This window comes from Ostrea edulis, chromosome 10 (genome assembly GCF_947568905.1).
Source record: "Ostrea edulis chromosome 10, xbOstEdul1.1, whole genome shotgun sequence".
NCBI lineage: Eukaryota > Metazoa > Mollusca > Bivalvia > Ostreida > Ostreidae > Ostrea > Ostrea edulis.
In genome coordinates, this window is record NC_079173.1 from 27,007,039 (window position 1) to 27,032,173 (window position 25,135).

The 25,135-nt window shown below is 34.4% G+C and overlaps 1 protein-coding gene and 1 long non-coding RNA gene across 3 annotated transcripts in view; both read right to left on the reverse strand.

The window, feature by feature from the left end:
- The window catches only part of LOC130046610 (leucine-rich repeat transmembrane protein FLRT3-like), a 148,461-nt gene that overhangs the window by 114,268 nt on the left and 9,058 nt on the right, over positions 1-25,135 (reverse strand). Inside the window, exon 4 of one of the 2 annotated variants that reach the window (XM_056152357.1) lies at positions 21,466-21,949. The exons of the other annotated variant lie outside the window; for it this stretch is intronic. Coding sequence (XP_056008332.1) covers positions 21,885-21,949 — 65 coding nt within the window. The 3' untranslated portion in view covers positions 21,466-21,884. Of the gene's footprint in view, positions 1-21,465; positions 21,950-25,135 lie in introns of those variants that run through there. 2 annotated transcript variants of the gene reach the window in all.
- LOC130051069 (uncharacterized) lies at positions 16,595-18,939 on the reverse strand. The gene is made up of 3 exons (XR_008799486.1): positions 18,058-18,939; positions 17,434-17,535; positions 16,595-16,918 (listed from the first exon to the last, which is right to left on the reverse strand). It is a non-coding gene; the product is annotated as an uncharacterized LOC130051069 (long non-coding RNA).

Here is a 25,135-nt window from a genome sequence, read left to right on the forward strand (position 1 = left end):
CAAAAGAAATTTTCAACAGAAGACTCTAGGGAAAATCAGCTAATCCAATTGTACACCAAAGTCTGATTTCCCCCAAAGAAGACAAAATAACGAAAATAATACTACGTTTTAGGATGACAAATAAAAATGCAAAACAAAACCAAAGCAGAACGACGGCGAACAAATCAGGCCAAAATAATGTTATAAGATCACAAATAAACACAAATTATTGGCAATCATCTCTTTATCATGACACAGTATTACAAACGTGTAAAATAAACATCTAAACACATTACATAGCACCATTAACCCACATTGAGGACAGAAAGTGGGGGTGGTGGGTGTTTTAACATATTGATTTTTTTATCCACTCTACAAATTGTGTTACATTGTAATTAAATTTCATGTATATGGAAAGGCTAACGCATGCAAAACACAAGCTATCGCAAGTCTTGTCAAGTCAGTGATTGGCTACAAAAACGTGAGGCCCCTAACGGGATAAAGTTCTGCGTGGTCCCAAATAGGATAATTGACACATATATACTCTATAAGCATACATGTTATTATGTTCCACAATATTGATCCTTTGTTACATCACTACCGTGCACTTAGTCAGAGAAAGCAGAAAAAACCTGTAATTTCAACAGATAGTGAGTTTACAGTTTTCACATTACATCATTCAGCGACAGAATCAGAGAATGGAGAGCTGTAACATACTGTGATATTACAAATCTCGAATTGAGTTTTCACATTATATGTAGGTAATAAAGTTGCGCACAATGGCTGCCGTGAATAAAACCGTCAATCTGTGATGTGATGAATCCTAAATGACTTGTTGTTTAAATAACCGGTGTGTGACACATGGTATGTTTGATGATTTCATTTTATCTATTAATTCCATAAAAACCATACTGCATTAACTAAACAGATATTCATCGTCTGCAGTAGTATTTTGTGGGGACCTGCAGACATGTTCACGAAAAATTCCTAAAATTTGTCGCAATATAGAACTTAGGAAAAAGTTAGGAACATCTCAAGGTCAACTTAGCACACGTCTTAGGATTTTTCTCGGCGATATCTTGGGAACATTTTAAGTTAGGACGTCCTCACTATTCATGGCCATTGCTATTCATTTATATTTTTTTTTATATATGCATATATTTGTGACATATTTCCGAATAGACAATTAAAATCTAGACACATACAGGTAAAAAAAAAAGACAAATAATATTCATTTATATAAATTTAGAGATATCGTATATGCAATATAATTATGTTATAAACTAGAACATTGTAAGACCATTAACATATTTCAATAAAGTAAGAAAATATATGAGAAAGAAACGGATATTATATGCGTTTGGCATGTACTAGTATGTTTTTTACAACTTTGATTATTAAAATAAAAAAGATAAACGGATATCGTGATACTTGAACCAATACAAGTGCGTTTCATATACTAGTATATTTATGTCCTTACTTTGAATAAGCATTCTAAAAATATACAGAGATCGTAATACTAGAACACACATATATGTTTCATATACTATTGTGTTGTTTTTTTTAAATGAATTCAATTCGAAACCACTGAGCCACGCATTACCTTTATAGACATATTTAGAAATGGAACTAATATACCTTGACAACCTGAAAGAATTATTTTAGCACACTAAAACTGATGTCTCCCTTTCCATTTTCCGAAAACAAAATGTTCCAATTGTTTTTATTATTTGACCTTGACATAAAAAGTCAAGGTAAAAAATCATCAAGAATGTCCAAAAACATTGTATAATCTTACCTTTACATAAAAGGTCAAAGTGAGGTCGTCAAAAATAGCACGTGACACACTGTCATATCATGGTATACCAACATATTAAACATCAAAGGCCTATGTCAAAAGGCAAAAATGTTATGGCCCGGACAAACTTTTACTGAGAAGCAGAAGACTAATACACACTAAACAATGTGTTCCCCTTCTGGGAAGAGGAGATATACTTACATGTACTCTCGTCAATGTCATAGATAGAAATGATTGGACAATCGTTATTCAAACAAAGGTCATACCAGTTTGTATTTGATTAGTGAGTTGTGTGGATTAGTATGTTATGAAAGGTGAAGATAACGAACAGTGAACGGCAAGAAGAGGAACCCAAATTTCTCAACTGAATACATTTAAGCAATCTAATGGGTTGTCGTATCTCTAAATATACTTTCAAGATTTCTATGAGTTCTTCATATCAATATCAAGATTGTCGCCATATTTATACAAACAGATTATGATGCCCTAAAGTTAGGATGAACGTATATCGAGGCCCAGATTTAAGAGAACTCAGAGAAACTGATTTAAGACCAGGACGTCTCCCACTACAGCTTCATCAGCACCACTTCAGATCTAGATTGATTTACATATAAGAGCGTCGTACTCAGAGCTGACCATACTGGGTGGTTGTATTGGATACCCCAATCGACCATTCACTGTGGGACTGCAGAGTTCACATACTTCGGGACTCTATCATTGTAGAATTTTTAACGTTTACCTAATCAGGATATAGGGCTCACGACGGGCGTGACCGGTCGACAGGGGGTGCTTACTCCTCCTATGCACCTGATCCCACCTCTAGTGTGTTCAGGGGCCTGTGTTTGCTCAACTATATATTTTGTATTGCTTATAGAAGTTATGAAATTGATCACTGTTCGTTATCTTCACCTTCCATCAATCACCGCGGGAATTTGCGTAATTGAATATGATACTGAACATTTACCGCGGAACAATGCAGGGTTCATACCATTAAATACTAAATGTGGAATTCAGCAGGGTTTTCAGTGTAACCATTGGTATTTTGTCAACTTAGCTTTAAACGAACTTTAAACATAAATTATCATGATTTGTTATGTCGAAATACAACAGGAGTCTGGAGGGGTTAATATTTTTTTTCCGGTTTCCTTTAATACGGTATGACTTTAAGATACAAACGTCGCCAGATATAGATTGATCACTGTTTGTTATCTTCACCTTTCATAATCATTGCAGTGTAATGTTGTGATGGCCATATAAAGCACGAGAAACTGCACTACAACACTGTACATGCACTACATTTAACAAAGTACCATATATCTTACATTGGTTCTACAACCAGCAATCCTGTGGGATTCCGGGGTAACATATGTCCTTAGCACCCCTTGCGTGTCGTAAGAGGTGACTAAATGGGACAGACCTTCGGATAAGACTGCAAAAGCCGAGGCTTCGTGTCACAGCAGGTGTTTCACGATAAAGATTCATCCCTGCTGAAAGGTCGTAAGCATCGTAATAGGCCTAAATTTTCAGGCCTTCAACAGAAACAGTAACCTCTGCATCTGAGTGAAAGATTCGTAAGCAGAGCGTAAAACAATATACAACAAACAACAAGCCATTATGATTAATCAAATCACAAACTTCTATCATTTATCAGATTTTAAGTTTGATATTTCATGCTAACATTGATGGCCACAAAAAATCTCGTATATGTTTCAAAAAGTGTTTATTTCTAATAAGATTAACTTATAAAATCTTAAAAGATGTCATTTTTATTCCTTTGATAAATAAATGAAATATAGAAGGGGAATATTTCATTCATTTGCTATTGTCAAACTGATAGGAAATGATCTTTCAAAGATGAAATTATCTTTAACCTTTCAAAGTGGTTCAAAGTGGTTTTCACCATACACGTAAACAAATACGACAATATTTCATTGTAAGAATAATGTACTAGTTTTATGCATACGAAAGATACCCCTAACCGCCAGAACTCCAAAAAAAGACCATTGTTGCGAAATAGCATTGTTCCATTTATCTGATCAAGATATAGGAATCATGGCAGATGTCACCGGTCAACAGGGAATGTTTACGCCTTCTACACACCTTATTCCTATTTGGTATGTCCAGGGTTTGTGCTGTCCCTTATTTAGTGTTCTTTATATGATCACTGTCAGTTATCCTCACTTGATCACAATCATGTGCGATGAATCAGTATGATTTCAATATATTTTCGTCACTGTATCCTATAAAATGTTAGAAAGCCTCAGAAACATTGCCCTATTTAGAACATACCTGTTTCCACCTCTGGTTCGTGTTTCCCTTCTCATAATTTCGTATTCTTTGTGGGATATCAGATATTGGTCATTTGTCGTTATAGTTTTTTAGATTACGGCATATATTTCAACTGTGGTGATCAGACAATGAACGCCTTCAATGTTTCACGTCGTTACGTACCCAGATAGGTTTTGAACTTGGGCTCACTGGTCAGCAGTCAGCTTATACGCCGATTCAGGCGTGGTACAAAGGCAGATCACAGTGTTAAACGGAAAATCAAGATAGTCACTGGATTTTCCAACACCTTTTATCACTGTCCACAAAATGGAGTGCATACTCGTAATTTAGTTTCACTACAAATCGATGATCAAACTCAAAGCAGTGCAATACCAGTGAGAATAACGCAATGTCCTGCTATACATCGTTACCGTTTCTTGACATCTGAACATTTAACACATTCAAAAGGTGTGCCCATTATACGAGAGACTCGGATAATCCATAATTTAAAGCTATATACTTTGAATTGTAGATCAGTCAAGAACAAAGCTCTTTCAGTTTCTGATCTTATAATTTCGAACAATATAGATCTTACTACATAAACTGAAACATGGTTGGGAACCGACATAGCTAGCATTGTGCTAGGTGATCTGGTACCAGAGGGTTATGACATATTTAACATTCCTAGGAAGATACGAGGTGGAGGTGTCGCTCTGATATACAATAAGACTATTAGTGTGAGATTATTAACATCTGACTTGACTTTTACACAATTCGAACACCTAGAATGTGTTATAATGTCTCAAAACACGAAACTGCGCCTCTGTATCATCTATCGTCCACCCCCGTCGAAATCCAACAAGTTGTGTGTGTCCACTTTCTTTGAGGAATGGTCGCAGTACTTGTCTCTTCATGCTTTGTCATCTGAAGAGATTATCATCACAGGTGATCTCAACTTTCATCTGGATGTACAACAAGATACAAACTCACAGAGGTTTATACAGTCATTACATGAACATGGCTTGAAACAACTAGTTGATTAACCAACCCATGTCCGAGGGCATATTCTCGATGTAGTTGTCACTCGCGAAAACAGTCGTCTTCTACAGGCAAACCCAATCGTTGATGATAAGTATATCTGGGATTCTAAAGGTATTGCGTCCTGTGATCATAGAGGTATAACATCGCTGATTAACTCAACTAAACCACTGAAACAACAGAAAACCGTTTCGATCAGAAATCACCGGAATATTGATGTTGGTGATTTTGAGAAAGACATAGCGTCCGCACTAAAGGTGACAAACGAACTTGGTTTAGATGGTATTGTTGACTTATATCACGAGGGTGTAAAAGCGATCATCGAAAAAGATGCAAAAAATATGTTCGGCGCTTAAGGTCAGTGAGCAGTGAGGGTTCTTTTGTGTACCGTACCTACTGTGACATGGGACATCAGATTTTAATGTGGGTCTTTGTCCTGGATTTTTCGGGTTTAGGTAGCTTTTTTTCTGGAATTGATAAATTAATGAATGTTAATTTGCCCTACTGAATAAAAGCAACTTAATTCAGGATTTCCATATAAATTTTCATTACAGACACTACTGAAGTCATATACCCCTATGTAGATCTTTATGAAATTTATTGGAAACAGTTATTTGTCGTTATTATAAAAGAAAAACAAGAATTTGTTTTAATTACATTTATTTATCAGCAAACATGTCAATAACTAACACATATGTCATTTTCAATATGTTCATCAAGTTTTAGAATAATAAGTACAAAATTATTGAATTAGCGTTATTCTCCAAAATGTTAAAAAAAACGAACAAATATGGACATAATTTCCTTATACAAGGTTTACATATCATGTATTATGTTTATAGTAATAGATGTACATCTGTTATAGTTATTCATGAGAAAGTCCATACCTCTCCATAATAATTTCAAATTTATAGCTTCTAGAGTATGTATACCCCCATAAAAAAACTGAAGTCTGGAACCATACAGCTGAGCTATTAAAAATCACTCATGGATTAAAATTTGAAGTAATTCCACAAAAAGACACAGATAATGATTCCTTATCACCTTGGTAAAATGTTTGTGAAAAATAAAGGAAATCTATCGCATAAGGGACTTGATAAATAATTTAATGAAAACAGTTGTTGTCCTTTAATTCAATATTTTGAAACATATCATTGACTTTTCAAATATAGCTAAGACTTTTGAAATATTTATGGCTAACAATGAAGCAATCAACAAGGATAATTTGATTTGAATTTGCACGTTTCTTGCATAAATGAGGATATTTGAAATGTCCCGAGGATAATCGTGTGTTTATGATATCTTTCTCGGTAGTTCTCACCTGCATGTATATAAACTGTGACATTCTTAAGTGTTATGATATATGTTCTCGATATGTACATATGTTAAAGAGAGCACCATAGTGTAAACTAGTTTGTATAACTAATTGTACAATGCTGTATAAATAAAGAATGTTATTATTATAGGGGCAATTCGGGGTAACAAAAGAAAATATATTATATGCAACATTTTTCGTGAGTACTCAGAAGTTGAAATTGAAAAGATATACATGCGTTCTCCATTGACAATGTATCCGTGATGTTTGGTGATCAAGTATTTCGACAGTTTTTTTTTTTAGTTTACCAGAGTTTATCAGTTTTAAAGACAAGGGAATATATATATATATATATATATATATATATATATATATATATATAGGGATTATGTTTCAAATTTAAGACACACTTTACAAGGAATCACAGATATGTACATTTTTTGTTTGTTCTATTTAACGCAAATCCTTTAGTATGTAAAGTGTGACGTTAAAATGACGTTAACAGAAATACAAGAAGTGACAAACTCACATATCTGTGTAGCAACATCGTATATATATTATATGCATACAAAACAACACATTTCAATGCTTCAAATCAATATGAAAAACGCCATATCATTAAATCAATCTAAAGACATCATCTAGATATAATCATCTGTAGATGAAATCATGGTACAGTACCCGCAACGTTGTTCTTGACATTCCTATCGTGTTCTATCGTGCGTGTATCCTATCGTATCGTGCGTGTATCCTATCGTATCGTGTTTTGCGTTTATCAGGTTTTCCGTTTTCTATCGTGTTTTGCGTTTATCAGGTATATCGTGTTTTGCGTGTATCAGGTTTTCCGTTTATTGATAAAATCGATTATCGGAAACTATCGGGATTTTATATCAAATCTAATGAAAAAGTACGCTACTTTTCGAAAGCTTTGTTGGTTTTGTTAAAGAAGCTATTTTTAGGAATCGAGAGAAGACAATATATTTAAAGGATAACTTAAATCTGTCGATTTTAAGGCAGAAGAAGAACTATTTATCTGTCCCGAGAGGGTGAAAATTTATCACAATTTCATTCCAAGTAATATGAAAAGTAGGCAGTGGTTTGCCGAGCAAAGCGAGGACAGTAAATCTAAAAGCTACTTCATGTACAGATCATAAACATTTGCTTGTCTAGAAACAATCATTTGTAATTAACACTAACAGAGACATAGGAAATCCGATTTGAAAGGAAAAATCAGTAAAGTACGTTGTTTATTACATATATTTTAATAAAGGCTCGTTTTCTTCCTATTTTTTCCCACCTGTGTTGTATTTATATACCCACCATTGAAGTGCGTGTCTGTGTATCACCCGTGTTATGACTGCAAACATTCTCAGGTACATTGTATTTGACACATTTAGAAGATTAAGTTTTAAAAGGGTGCAAGGGTAGATACTGGAAATTAATACAGGGTTTGATGATTATTTGTATTTTTTTTTTTTACATACTAAATATAATTTTTTAAGCGTTTCAAAATTGTGAATTTAAAAAAAGCCGTGTTTTATTCATTTTTATCCCATAGATTATTTATTTTTGTTATTAAGATATCAATTCAAATACATATGTTCCAATTACTTATGGATATCAATTATCACTCCGTGTAGAAATATCTAACGTAAGAAGATTTGGTGTAATGCAGTGGATCTTTTTTAAAGCGGTCATGATGAAAATAATTGTGATTGTTGAATGATCAGTGAACTTAGAGCTTGATGCAAAATAACTCCCTCCTCGTTACACAAAAAATTTCCTTGGTTTATTTCACATTCAAGATAATAGACATTATAATTAGAGAGCTAATGAAGCATGATATCACAACATTATATTACATTTAATTAATCCCCAGAATGATTTATATATTAAACATTATACAATTTTAGAATCATTGGCTGGGGAAATTCATATAGATATCAAATAATGAATTAAATACCGTATACAGTTTAGTTTTCTGATTTTAGCTGTGATGGCGTAAAAAATTGAAATATTCTTTTTAATACGACCGTGTATTAAGAAATTATACGTTTTAGGTGTATAATGAATATTGAAATCCTTCAGTATTATTACCAAAATAATGTAATTATGTTATCGGTATCAAAATTTCGTTCTGTCTAAATTGATTCTGAATTTACAACATTTCTATCAGGTTTTCCGTTTATAGTGAAGATCGTTTATCGTGTTTTGCGTTTATCAGGTCTATCGTGCAGATCGTTTATCAGGTTTTGCGATTATCAGGTTTATCGTGTATCCTATCGTATCGTGCATGTGTCCTATCGGATCATGCGTGTATCCTATCCTATCGTACATGTATCGTGTTCTATCGTTTATCATGTCAAGAATAATGTTGCGGGAACTGTACTACAATTCAATAAGTGGAACTCGCAATGAATTGAAATTCCCACACCTAGAGATGAAATAATGGTACTATAAATCAATAAACAAAAGTCACCGCATCGTGTTTGCCCAACTATCTGTTTTGTATTGCTTATAGGAGTTATGAGATTGGTCACTGTTTGTTATATTCACATTTCATGTGTACAGTGTGTGTTATACTATTATAACAGCTATTTATGAGATATATTATGATGGTTTGAATGCCCTCTGTTCATTCTAGATGACTCGATTTATTACAAATATCGGGAGAAATATCATGACGTAAAATGTACATAGGGTTTGTGATGTAATCACAACGTTAATAGGCGTAGGTCTTATTTTGCTAACAAAACACCACTTGCCGGTACATCGAATTCTTTTTTCATGAATACATTATATTCATCATTTTCGGAGAAACAATGTTTCATTTCTTGTGAGCCGATTGTACAAGTTGTCCATTGAAAGAGTAATGCGGTGGTGTTGTTATAGATATGCCTTCAAGTACTTCTTAAATGGTAATTTTTTTCGATATCTGGAATAGTGATGTCCTTTTGTGTGGTGTTTCATGTCCTGGTACGTCTCTCTACGATGATACCTGTCATATGTTGTGTTCATGGGACGAAGTTCGTGACTATATGTGACTCTGTGATGTGATTTTCCTGTTCGTGGATTTTCTGTGATGCACTGTTTGACCGTGACATTTTGTGTTATGAATAATTTTAGACTGCTAGAGTGTTAATGGTTTCATAGAATAAAGTTTTATTATACAGTAAATCATAGGTGTAAATCATGCATTGATTTGCAAAATACATACGATTTTAATGTATAGTGCTGCGGTTAAACTTGTCAGAATTTGAATATTCTACCAAAACATGGGGGGAGGGTGGAGTGGGGGTGGGGGCTTGATGTGATTTGGGAGTAAATTTTAGAAATTGCGGTCTGACTCGGGCTCCTGTGGTATTGTACATGTACGTGCTAATTTATCTGTTCCTTTTACCTGCCAAGGGGAACGTACGTGTTTCTTGGAGCGCAGCACTGTAGTTATAGCATTCGTCTAGTTTGTGTAAATTGTTTGTTATTCATCAGTTAATATCCTGTGTTTATAGGTTTTTGTGTGGTGTTCAGTTTTTAAAACAATCTTTATTATTAAACACATGTATGTGTGTTCTTATGACATTTATTCTACAGCAAACCCCCATTAATCAAAAACGTTAATTAGAAAAGTTTTTATGCTTAATAATATTTTTCAAATGACGAATCCCAACTATTATTTCCATCTGCCTTTTTATTTTTTTTTGGTCAGCATCGGTAATGAGAGTGCGGTAGGGGCGCTTGAGTCGAATCTGGAAAGTGAATTTGAAACTAGGAAAATGGAGGGGATGTTGTAGATGTTCTCTCCCTGTTTTACCTTCAACATTTTCTGAATTTCCGTTCTAATATATATATATTAAAAAGCATGAAAATTTGGTTTGAACAACAACAAAAAATATTCTGTTTTCCTACCGTGTAGACCAATCGTAACCGAGGCAGATTTCTTCATAATCAGATGGTGCTTCCTCGAGTGGTCCAATAGTCGAAAGCCTAGTATTAATCTGGCAACAAAAACTTTAATCCAATGACTGGCAGATCTGTAGGGGTTAAAGGGATCGCAACCCCCTTTTTATTTGAATGAAAAAGGTCATTATTTCCCATTATTTTGGGGCTGTCGATCTCTGTTCCCTTCCTTTGGCATGAAAGGTACAAACTTTGGGAGTAATTCCCCCTCTCCCCCCTTTCAAATTGTTATGGATCCACCGCTGAATGATATAAATATAGCAACAAAATATTGATGCTTACTAGCTTGATCAGGTACACGGAATTATCCGTAATCAAAATCAGTTTACCACGAACGGCCTAACAATCGGTATGAAACACATCAGACAGCATTGACGAACTAGATCGTTTTAACGACCATATAATTTGCAAAATGCTGACTTCAATCGAGACGGGTGAAACCCCTGCACCATCAACCTGTTGTCTTTAGCCTGCCTCATGTTATAAAATTTAGAAATTCATTTCAAAATTAAGGATTATCTCCCTCATGCATAGTTCTTATCCTTAGACGAATTTGGCTCCCCCTTTTATTTTGGCACGCTGTTTTCGTCTATAATACCTCTAAAACGTCATTGTTATTTCGGATCTCAAACATTTCGGTTGAGCATCACTGAAGAGACATTATTTGTCGAAATGTACATCTGGTGCATCAAAATTAGTACCGTATAAGTTTTACATTATGACCCCTGGGTCGAGGCCTCTGCTGATGGACTGTTAGTCCCCAAGGGTCTATACAGCCCAGTAGCTAAGTACTTCGTTACTAGCTTGAAAATACTGATGTATATTTAATTGCTGCTATAAAATTTAGAAATTCATTTCAAAATTAAGGATTATCTCCCTCATGCATAGCTCTTATTCTTAGACGAATTTGACTCCACTTTTTTTGGGAACGCTTTTTGTTATTTCGGATTTTTATAATTATTTGTCGAAATGCGCATCTGGTGCATCAAAATAGGTACCGTATAAGTTTTACAGAATTACATACAGATTGTCTTCCTTATGCTGATAATAATAAATTATAATAGTTCTTTCGACGAGATATTGCGAAAATTAATCACAATACAAACTTAAATTAAAAAAAAGTCTAATTAATTAGTTAGGTAGTCGCGTGGTACGTTGACGTCACATACGCCCTTCTTCGATCAACTGATTGTGAAAGTAGTGTGAGATATTAAAAACTCGGCTTTTAAGGGCCTAATTTATTCACCATGGGCAACATTTAAATTGATGTTGACACAAAGTCCGCGTTTTATATGTTTTTGCCACTAGTGTATACAAATAGCGATGGTTATAACCAAATATAGCGAGGAAAGCGAGAATGAAATATCGGCAATATTGCGAGTAAATCATTTTTATATAGGTCGCTGTCTGCACACCATTTGGTAAAGTTATTGCTTTATACATCTGTAATTAATTGGCGCTATAATCAGTGCAATTATTATTTATTTTTGGATTAGACAAATTATGATACGTTGCATTGTTGACAACTATAAATAGTACTAGCTACTGCCATGAATGAATTTCGGAAAGAAGAAAAGAAAAGAAAAAAAACCCACACACAATCCCATAAAAAAAAATCAAATTTAAAGTGGAAATCACAATATTTTATATTAATAAAGCAATCTTGAAAAAATGCGAAAATTGCGATAGTAAATATGCATATCGCAAGATTTAAGTTTCATCGCTTTCAAACTCGAAAACTATTTAATATCTTTCATTAAAAACACATTTAAAGTAGTTTTAGACAAGAAAAGAATTAATTTTGCTGACAACATGAAAAAGTTTAGAAACATACTTTGTGTCCTTTCACCCAGGTACTGGAGGTGGGTTAAAGTTAACACAGAATTAACACAATGTTAACGCAAACTCGCTTTTGAAAAAGAGTTAATCATATTGTTAAACTTAACACAGAAGTTAACACTGAGTTCACACCGTGTTAAAGTCCACTATCTTTCGAAAACCAGGCCCAGATCACGATATGGGTTCACAGTGGATATGACCGGCCAATATGTTTTCTTACTCCTCCTAAGTATCTGATCCCAACTTTGGTGTGTTTAAAGGCCCGCCTTCGCTCTTCTCTTAATTTTGTATCCCTTATGGGATTCATGAGATTGGTCACTGTCCGTTATCTTCTACTGTTTGTGTTTTATGTTTAGGTGAGTAAGAGATTTTGTTCCTGATATAAGGTATTTATTTTTTTGACATAGATGTTTTTATGACGAGAGGACCACCATTATTGTGAGGAACGCATGTAAATGAGTGTGGCCGGTCGACAGGGGATGCTTACCTGTCCAAGGCACCTGGACCTACCTATGGTATATTCAGAGGTCCGTATTTTCCAAACTCCTTATTCTGTATTCCTTGTAAGTGTTCTGTTTGACTCAGTAGTTTTCGATCATCTAAATTCTAAACCATTATTGTATCAGTAAAGGTGATTGTAAGGAAATTTCATCGCATATGTAATAACAAACGAATGAGCCAATGTATCTAAAATTTTATTACAGTTTGGATTACATTTTTAAAAGACTCATGTTTAATCCTGCAAAACGTGTAAACATTGTTCTGTGATATTCCAACAATGTAACAATATGATATATATAACCAGGACTATATATAATGCTCATATAAAGACATGGTAGAAAATTAGATATACCCATCAGGTCAAATGCGCTATTTAGCAATGTAACCAAAAATTTAAAAAATATGAATATTATATTTTTTCTAAGCAATGAATGTTTATCATGACGAATATTTAGACGGTTCATCCATGATCCATACTCTGGTGTGTCCAGGGTTCCATGTTTGCCCAACTATCTAATTTGTATTGCTTGTGGGATTTATGAGATTGGTCACTGTTCGTTATTTTCAGCTTTCAAAGCTTCAAATTTGAGAAATGTAAATCTGCATAATGCTCCCCGTATGTAAAACAGTCATATACCTAGGTTTGATAATATGTGATTTCAAGAATGTACGGATCTAGATTTAAATACAGTTTTAATTGTGTATATTGTTTATGCAGTACATTAGATCGTCTCTTGTAGTTAGTTAACTGAAGCTTTGGTGTTTTCCGTCGCGTTGCATATAATTCAGTCATATCTCAGTGGTGATTAAAAATCCAAACTCTAAACAGGCGTTGAAAATTTCTATTAGCCGTGGCTTACTACTTCGAGTTTCATCTTTTCAAAACATTGGATAAATGAAAAAATCACAAATAAAACATGCATGATGGTTAAGTCCATGAGGAAACAAAGATTCAACCAATAATTTCGACTCCGCCATGCCTAAATAAAATATTTTATTCAAACAAAACGTAATTTTCTCGCAAGTTTACCACATATTATTACAACACGTATTTTATCTTTTATTTACGATGACAGCCAGTATATCGTGTATCGTCATATAGTTATCACATGTATACACTCCTCAACATATTGATAGCAATTAAGTTTAATATCTACATCTTAAATCGAGTGCACACAATTATGTGTCCGTCCTGTTGGTTGGTTTCCTGTGGAATTAATTTTTTGTGGAGCCGATTATGGACGATACACCTCCTGTAATGTATTGCATTCAAAACTATTCATTGATGTATTCAATAAAATGAAACGATGTATGGTTCTATGATATCTTCAATCATAAATTGTACCGTGATCCGGGTTAGAATAGGTCCTCAGTATCCCTGCTTGTCGTAAGAGGCGACTAAACGGGGCGGTCCTTGGGATAAGACAACATAACCCGAGGCCCTGTGTCACAGCAGGTGTGACAGAATAAAGACCTCCTGCTCAAAGGTTGTAAGCTCCAATCATAGGCCTAAATGTTGAAGTCCTTCACCGGCATTGGTGACGTCTCCATCTGAGTAAGAAATTCTCAAGATGGACATAAAACAATTTACAATCAATCAATTGCCATGCAGATATTTAGCAAATGAGTTTACTGTGTCTGAACTGATCAGGTGTTTCCTCCGTATATTCTTGATTAGCATTGCTAATGGTTTACAATGATATGGTGATTGTTATTTTTCTGGTCATTTAGAACGAACGAGTTCTGAACGAAAATCAATGATCAATTGAAAGAGACGAACTGAGAATAAATACCATGAGAAAGTTTTGTCATCCTGTGGCACTTTTCAGTTTCAGTTCACCATAGGGAATGCGGGTTCTGCATCAACTACATCATTTGAGCTTGGGGTGAAAAACTCTACGATGAATACTTCTGAATCCTACTAGTTGCGGAGGTACTGATGAATTCTGATCATCCTTTGAAATATCAGTGGTAGAATGTGCTTATAAAAAGGAAAATGATAAAAATCACATCAAATATGGACAAAATATACAAGTGTGGCTAGAATCTAAGTTCCATGCAATAAGTGACACCTGCACAATCATCAACACCGTTGTTTAAATGTTTTAAACATGCATAATCAGGGAAAAAACTCAAATGCATTTTTTAAAAATTCCAGTAGGGTTTCTTACATGGATTCTACGAAAATGAAAATGGGTGATGCCAAAACTCAGACCGGATAATGGACGGCTTGTGATGGTAGGTTGTCATAAAAAAACTTAAATCCACAAAAAGAACAAAAGAAAAAATAGATAGATTAAGAGAAAAGAATAAACCTACAAAAACCTAAGTCCAAAAAAAGACTAGAATTAGAAGTCAATTTTTCAAAGTTTAGTACATTTTTTCTGGCCACCAACTCGACAAAAGATTTAAAATGCCCATCCAATTAAAACAAAATCCCCCCTTTGCTTAACTAGATCTATAAAGATAAATCATGTCCTCAACAATTTTTCTCCAAGCACAGGTTTTTTAAAACGAAAATGTGTTTGATTAAGCTAGATATTCTGAAGATAATTGAAATTGAAATCTGATTATACTTCAAATACTTGATATACATAATCATATATCATATCAAATTTAAAGCAAACGGATGTGATGTTTGAAAATGGTTTGCCTCTGTGATCGAATTATGCAAAGTGAAAGTTCATGCATGTACCGATATCCTGCGAATGTGTTAAACCCAAAAGAAATACCGCGTTTTAGCAAACCCAACTAAAATAAGCCAACTTTTAAAATTTAAATTACATGGTGGATTCATTGAACACTTTCCAACAAACCAAGCCATTGATGTATTGCAGACTGATAACAAATGCATGTGGTTCTCTGACATTCAGAAGTTTTTCTGTCACATTTGGGATTGGGCTGTAATGAGCTGGTTTCGAAAAACTGATGTGCTCATAATGGACCTACACTTTTCTGATCTGAATTGATATTAATTCAGATGATGTTGTCTTGCATCCATTATATCAGTTAAAACAATTGAATTAAATTTGATATTTCAAACGTAAAGATCTAACATCAACTACAAATTGGATTCGATTAAGATATTTTAAAAATATTTTTCATATCTAAAGCTGTTCTGATCTTCTTAATAAGTTACCCTATTCATGTTTGTCACATTTAGTATTAAATAACAACAAGCAATATGTAACGGAAAAACGCAAGTATCATAAAGATAGGCACTATGTCGTCCGTAGCTACGGAGACTGGAAAGCTTACATTGTCATTCCTCGGAATGATAAGTGGTTAACGGATAAGAGTAACAGAGTGAGACACCAGTCCATTACAGTCTAAGCTCTCCCTCCAACCGAAGCCAATACTAATTCAATGTACAGCCGAGTGAACTGGAGTGGCAGTCGTGGTATGTCCAGTGGGCAGGGCGCCAATCATGAAATGGCAATATTGCTCCCTCTCTTACTGTTGATATAATGTTTATCTGTAACAAAGAAGAAACCATTTGGAGCAGTCAACATAGCACTACATCTCATTTCCCTGTATTAGAAGCCTTGTGTTAAAATCAACATTATTGTGGTCTCATAGTTAAAATAATGTGGATTTAATACTGCTCTTTATGTTATAGAACTGTTCAGCAAGATGAGTGAGGTGTTGTTGTGAATACCACATAGATGTACGAAATAAATGATGAATTCCAGATGAGGAAAGGAATTTTTGTGAATTTGCATGCATACACATTAAATTGTTATTTACAATACTTAAATATTGACCATGTATCGTATATATAATATGGGTTGTATATTAACATTTGACATTAATTGCATGCAAAGATGAAGTCACAAGCCTTGTAGTTATGTTCTGTATTCGGAGTTTACTTTTTGAATGTTTAATAACATCAAATATAACGCGAGAAAATTTCAGACAAATAATTCATAATCAGAAAAGTAGTGGCCAAATATAAAGGAAACTCGAGAAATAATTATATTCTTTGACTCTAACATGTTTTAAGATAGTCTCTAATTCAAATCCTCAGCATTTCGCCAGTTTCATATAAAATCTTAAAATTTAAAACATCCATTTTCCCTCCATAAGTTGGTGCTCGATTTACCTCGTGCTATCCAGTATTCATCATTTATACACCCTTCTCAACATATTGTCCTTGAAATATATTTGGGGATGGTGTAACCAGCAGAATTTGAAGTGATTTCATATCTTCCAAACAGGTTATGCTATAAGTAAATCAGTATAGAATTATGTCTGACAACACATCGATTGATTTTGATAACCAGTAGATTGATATCTTAGAACCATAGACAGGGTGGTATATTATTTTAAAAATGTTAATACTATACTTTTCATTATTTTTGAATGGTATTACATACTCGTATTTTTGGTTTAAATAAAAATTGAAACTTTGTAACAACACAATTTCTTAAATCCTGAAAAGTGGAATATACTTTAACAGGAAAAAAAAACATACGACGGTATTTTTACGTATAGGTTAATGCCCGAGTACCTATCCATTCCATAAAAGTAATGAAGTAATGGGACCGAGGCCTCGAAGGGTACATTGCTTGTAAGGATTGAACAGTACGATACTCGTACCCACTTAAATTGACCCACTTAAATTTCAGTATCTTATAGAAGACAGATAATTTCTTTTATGCATTATGAATATACAACTTAATATTATATAAGCAAGGACGCTGTATATTTTTTTCATATAGAACATCTGTTTAATTACTTCAACAGATGTCATCAACGCCAGTGGCGTAGTGGATAGAGCTTCTGAATTATGTGCGGAATGTAGAATGCTCGAATCCCATCTGTGTGTCTGGATTTTAATCTGAAATGAAAATGTTCACGATATTTTGGTAAAATGTAAAAGCTCCATAGTGATAAAGAGGTATTGAAATTTGTACATACAGAAAATGATAAAAATCGACTCAACAGAACAATGTTATGTAGTTGTCTGAAAATCTGTATAATATGATGACACTACAGGTGGATTTCAAACTAAAATACTTGTACTTTTTTGTGATATCAAGTCACCATGAACTTAAAGGCATGAATTAGTATTATGCTTTATCAAAATGAAATTTGGCCACAATATAAATGACTAGAAATAGCTTATACATTCACTTTCATACAGTTGTATTATTTCTGAATTGATCGGCTTCCCAGATGAATATAAAATTGAGAATAAGACAAACGCGGACTACTGGAAACATCAGAAGTAGTATCAGGTGCGTAAGAGGATACCTGCCGTGTGTCTTATATCTTGACCATGTAAGCAAAGCAATCCATAGGCAAAATCAGTATATCAGGAACGGTGTAACAAACGGTATGAAAAACCGGCAACACTAACCCGCCCGTCAGTATCTGGCACCGATCCAAAGAAAAAACCCACAGCAGACCACGCCATTGTTTACCCAACAGTCACATCTTCTTCTTTTCTGATGTCCTGAAATGTTCAAATACGATAATAGAAATAAATAATAAAATAATATTTAAAACTTACCGTATTACATGTTTGTGATTATTGTCGTCATTGTAATAAGTGTAATAAACATGAAAATAATGTGATTTTTTATTCGATCCCTCATCTCTCCAGACGTACAAAATACGCCATCATAAACACATACCTTATAGACACCAAACAAAAGGTGAACTTGTACATAACAAGTAAACGTGTAACTTTTTACATAGTTACGTAAAGGATGTTTTGCTTTATAGCAGCCTATTCCATAGAGAGAGAAAATAGTTTTACTCACCAGAATTGACAAATGGAATATAAATACACACCAGAGTTGAATATATGGATATAAAGGCCCATCAGCGCTGAAGACAGGGATGCATGTCTACTACGGTCTCTAGGTAGCAGTGCATTGGTGAATCTTCCATGGTTTTATTGATTTGTGAGCTGTTCTAATTGATCACTTTTCATTTTATACAGTGTGTCCGTTTGATGGATTTCAATACATGAATGAAAAAAGTTCTTGCTGTTTTATAATATATATTACATTGCGGAAATTTATTTGAAATGTATAAAGGTATCATCATTTTTCCTAATCACATGACGATATGCTACTTTTGAGACAATAACTAACACTAAATTGTTGTACAAGTTGACCCCAGGTAAAAATCACAACTTTACAATTAATCAGGATCACGCAAAGATTCAGTTGACTCGTATTGTCAGCTGTATGAGAATGATGACTGTTTCCACGTTCTAATGACAACACCTTAATCAGCGGCATATCAAACAAGACAGGTCTGAGTATGTAGACAGATGTCAGATGTCTGTAATGTTTAAAAGTCATTCGAAATCGCATCAAATTAGATCCTACTCACGGTACACAATGGTATGTGGGACAAATTGTTAACATTAGAGATGTATCTGCACACACACACACACACATACATATATATATATATATATATATATATATATATATATATATATATATATATATGCGCATGTATATGCATTTATAGGATATGTCATACTACAGACCCTGAAACGTGCTACTACACCAGTTGCACGGTACGGTTCGGTACGCTTTATGAACGGTACGGTTCGTTTTCTGAACGGTACGGTTCGTTTCTTGAACGGTACGGTTCGTTTCTTGCACGGTACGGTACGCTTCTTGAACGGTACGGTTCGCTTCTTGCACGGTACGGTTTGCTAAAAATAGCTGCACGCTTTGTGAACGGTTTGCACGTTTTATTAATAAGGTGGGCGTGGCCTGAACGCTTTGACTTCGTATAAATTGTACGTTTCAATAGTTTGTTTTCACTCGATCGGTCTTATTCGGCTCTTTGATTATCGGCTGCAGGATTTGTGGTTGTGTTAGAATGTGCACATGGGGAAATGAGACGTTATTTTTGATTGCTTCGATGGAATAATTCCATATTGATAACGTACATAAAAGTTATGAATACAAGTTTTTAGAATTTGCTTAAGTCTAAGTCTTAATGGTTATTATTACGTTTCAATTTGTTTTTCATTTCTCATCAGACATTTATTAATTTACGATTTTATAAAAAGTTGTTACATGAACTGCTCCCCGACATGGGCGTGCGTAAGTGTAAAAACAAAGCGTATTAAGTTTCCGGATATAAATTACAGTGCCTAAATTGGAAAAGTTTTTAAGAAGTGAATTTTGTTTTGAATACACTAAAGTCGCAAATGACACAATGATTATTTTCTGCACTTCACATTTATTGTGATTTATCATCAGCATTATGAAAGATCCAGGATATCTGCACGTGAAGTTTGTACGTCCTTTTTTGTCAGCATTCAGTCATTCAAAATTAATAATGTTAGATAGCTGTTGCATTTGTCTTTGAATCAAATAAAATGATGATAATACATATATATTCCTATCCTTTATCACGTGAAGTCAGATTTTCATTTCCCTGACTTTATTTTTGATCACTGAAAATTGAATTTAAAAAAATTAACAGAAAAGTAAGGCAAGTGTATAGTTTGCAATAAAAATGTTTCATATACCTTTTCTATATATTGTTGAAATACTTGAAAATGCTGAAATGAATAATGTTTTGCTGCCGATTTGATGCTTTGCATCAATTTAACTTGTTTACATTCTTTTACACATGTATGTATCTATTTATTTCTCTGTCGATGTAATTAAAAATTGTTTATTAGTGTATATAATAAATCCGCCAATCTACATCTATCTATATGGGTCGTTATCAATGTAGAAGAGAAAAAGATATGTCAAAATTATTGCTAATAAAGTAATGAAAATATTACAGTGTAGAACGTGACAATTTTTCTAATCGGTCTAGAAATTTCTCATATGATTCAGACACTGTACGTAGGAAAGTACATATTGAATACATTAACGCTACAAATATCAATTTCATCTTCTTACGGCAAGCCCTGTGCCATACGTGTAGTAGCATTATCAGGGACGTCGACGTCCCTGATTATATGAAGAAATTAAATAGGCTACTTGTAAGTACTATTACAGTATTGTAGTTAACTTCACCCTTGAATTTAAAAGAATTGATTGAAACAGAAATTCCGTTAAAACAACGAAATGCCCCTTGGTTCACTCTTTAAAAGTCTGCAAGTGAAATATACATCCACAGTACACAGGACTGGCTGCAGAAGCATGCATGCAAAATCCGTGCAGTGATCTGACGTCTATTTCTGTTAACAGTTCACAGTATAAAACGAATTTTTATGCATAATTCAGTCAAAACTTGGGTACTTGTTGATAACATACATACACATATATGCACTGAAACAATGTGACATTTACGGAAAGTAGTTTAAAAAAAAATATCAAAGATGTTTTAAGCATCTCGGTGATTTTCACAGTTGATAACCCAGCTTCGTGATGTTTGAGGATAATGCTTCGAATAGCCAGCGATAGTCTACGACCTCCTTTCCCATCGGGCGCCATTGTGAAAATAATATACTGTGGCTGAAAAAGTGGGTCACGTGGCATAAATTGCACGCTTTCTGCACGGTACGGTACGCTTTCGGGCTTTTGGGGGCGGGGTTTGCATAATATTATCCTGCACGCTTTCTGAACGGTACGGTTCGTTTCTTGAACGGTACGGTTCGTTTCTTGCACGGTACGGTACGCTTCTTGAACGGTACGGTTCGTTTTTTGCACGGTACGGTACGTTTCTTGAACGGTACGGTTCGTTTCTTGCACGGAACGGTTCGATTCGTTTTTAAGGTGTAGTAGCACGTTTCAGGGTCTGTATTTGTAAATAACTACATAAAATAACAAACTTACTTCCGATGCCGAGGGCAGTTTAGATATTGGACAATAATCCAATTTCTACACAAAGAGTTTACCTCGTGGATTGGAATTCTTCAAGCTTTAAAGCCATTTCAAATCGATGTTTTCAATGATGTTAGCGGCAAGAGATACAATGACATTCATTGCTGATAATTTCATGCATCAAGTGTCATTGACGTATACTGTAAATTGCTACTTTACAAATCAGTGTTCTATACAATGTTCAAAATGTTTGGTACATGTTGAATACTTGCCAAATCCGGTTATTGTCGAAAAGACAGTTTCTGCATCAGTGGAAATTTTTTTTTCTCTTTTAATATAGAAAACTTGACGAAGGAAGAATTAGAACAAAGGCTAACTGTCCTAGGTTTTAAGCTACATGTACCACCAGTAATCACACAACCTTTGATTAAATTGATCCAAAATACGTACCAGGAACTCTTGTTTCCACGCGGATAGAACCGGTGGTGGAATCTGAAATGATACAGCTTTCATTAATCTGTGGAATATACATGTACAAATACTGTTAGGTGTATATTCATTTCGTTTTCGAATCAAAGACAAATAAACGTTACAATCATAGCTTCATTGTGCAGTCGTTTCTACATTGACATTGTAAATTAGTGCATTGGACTAGTAGGGCGTGTCCTATTTCGCTCCCTATAAAACATCCATTCGCATACCAAATCCAATAAAAACGTAATTTGTAAATACGTTTGTATATTTAGTGCAATTTTAGTGCTAGTGTTTTAGTAAAGCTTTAGCCATCTGATGTAAACCTTTTTGTTTGCCATGAGGTTGGGACATATCCTACCAAAAAAGGATGATCTAATTCTTCGCGTCGTTGGTAATTGCAACGATTAATTGATTAATCGTATCATGCTTAACGTCTCGCTCGATAATTTTTTCACTCATATGGGGACTTCACCTAGACCGGTCAAGGACTTCAAGTTTAGGCCTATACTCGGCGCTTACGGCCATTGAACAGTTAGGGTTCTTTAGCGTGCAACACCTACTGTGACACGGGGCATCCGTTTCTAAGGTCATGTCAGAGGACCCGTGACGTCATATTCATACCTGGTGCCGATCGTTTGGCGATGGAACTGTCACTACCGGTTTTAACGAATTAGGTTTGTCGCCACCGGAATTTGAACATTGGCCTTCAGCATGCTGGGGGAAAGCTAGAACCTTTTGGCAACCACGGTGGTTGTCATTGTAAGGAAGTAGAGTACTTCAAGCATATCCAATATTCGCAGGAAGGAGCCGAAATCATGTATCGGGGGTAAGTTTTTGAAAAGTATTATATCGTTTGCATAGAAACAATTCAACTTACACACAATAACAAACATGGTATGTCGCTTAAAGGGAGGTATGTCCGAGTATTATACAACTCTTTTTTTCTCACTCGAAAACCCCACCTGGAAATCTGACCAATGTATCTTGACAATGTATATACTACTCTGTGAAAATTGTTTTTATTCAACAGCACAATTACTTTGAATAATTACGTCTTCAATATACCATTGTTTTTACGGTAGCGACACTGTTTTCCATTGAATTATATAGATAATAATAGTGATTGACTTTACTCAGTGCAGAATTCAACTTAAAATAGACAGAATTTGTTGTTGTTCATTTGGATGATATAAATAATAAAGCGAAACAAAAACAAATGGAAAAATTTATTTGAAAAAATATATGGGGTAATCGAGTTTGTTTTTTAAACAAAAAAGATGTCAAAGTTTGATAAAAACTATCAAATCAGCAGTTTTTAACAAATAACGTTACACATATTCGCGAAGTCATTTAACGATATTTATTTTTCATGCATCCCTTCAAAAAGAACTCAAAACAATCAAATATTTATGGACAAAATAATCAATTATTTTCAAAATAAATATCACAAAATGTCTTGATATATATAAATGTGTACATGTTATGCGTTATATATCTTAACTGTGTTGCACGGCTAATAATTGAAATACTTTTAGTCTTTTATGATCACAGAAACAATGAATAAACTAATATAATAGTATAATGTTATTTTTGAATCTCATTATGATTAATTTTTGCAATTTCATATAGTTTAATCATGTCTCAATATGCTATTCTAACCAGAAATACTACTAAAGTTGTTTCTATTTTACAATATATTTATGTTTATTTAACACACACACCCTCCCCCGTCACGTACTCACTTTCCCAAGTCAAACAACTCCTCCAAAACATGAACGCGGTTTAAAAATATTATTATGTTTAGCTTGTATTGCACATTCACTTGAATTTTTTTCTAATTTTCACCCAACTTCATTCTCTTGTTCTTTTTACACTTAAAGTCTTGAGTCCATTGCAGTGTTTGAAATAACAGTGAGCCCGACCGCACGAAACGCATACATTTTACAACGGGCGAAGACATTTCTTTATATAGACGTCCGATCGGAGATGATAAAATTCCCGCTAAATGAAATTTAGATGAATCAACTTCATTATTGTACCTGTAACAAAATGGACAAACCTCATCAATTTAGTACATTTTACTTCATTTTCTACCCTATATCAAATTTCAATAAAATATAATGTACTAGAAACGAATTAGGTAGTTCGTATTTCATTAGACGATATATACATGTAGTAATACATGTAAAAGTAATTTTTAAGAATGCAGTTATTTTCACAGGGCTAGTTGGTCTTTGACAGGGCTAATAACCTTTACAAGCAGTCAGTCCTGCATGTTTAGCTAATTTTACAGCGAATTTCAAACACACCTTAAGTATGGCAGTGGTAAGTTTCAATTTTGCTAGAATACATAGATTGTTTACTTGCTGTTCCCCTATACCGGTGTTATAGAGCCAGACTCCCACAATAATGAGATTTCTCCCGGAAGTAAGGATTTAGAGTGAGCCTTTCCCCTGCGAAAGTATGGCTCTAGAGTGAGCCTTCCCCCCGGAAGTTTAACTCTAGAGTGAACCTTTCCCCAGCAGATTTGCTCTAGAATAAACTGTACCTCTAGGGGGGAAACTCACTCTAGAGCCGAAACATTCTCTTGAAGTCTCGCTCTAGAGGGACATCCCACTTTCACCCCCTTCTGCGCAAACTATGAATCTCTCTCTCTCTCTCTCTCTCTCTCTCTCTCTCTCTCTCTCTCTCTCTCTCTCTCTCTCTCTCTCATTCGCTCCTTATAAAACATTCATTCACAAGTCAAAACCAATAAAAACTTTTTCCGTGGAGTAAATACGTTTGTATATTTAGTGTAGTGTTAGTACTAGTGTTTTAGATTAACTTTTAGCCATGGCACGAGTAGGACCCGACATGACGACGCCGTGCTTATGAAGCAAATTCTCTACCACTGGGCTACCGCGACTGATCACTGAACCTAGGATTTGTATTGATTAAGTATATGTAATATAATTTTTGCTAAAGTCTATCCTTTTTTAGATATAGATTTGTTTTATTGCTCTAACAAATGCACATCACTTTTCATATAGGCGCACCCATACATACCGTACCCTCCCCTCAAGATTAAGTTGTTTACCTTTCATGTTTCTAACAATGAAAAGACGTCATAAAATCCATCAATATTATACAATTTATTGCATTGTAGCGAGGGAGATATAAAGATTTATTTACCCAATTTTTCTTCGGTGAATAATTCTTCACATC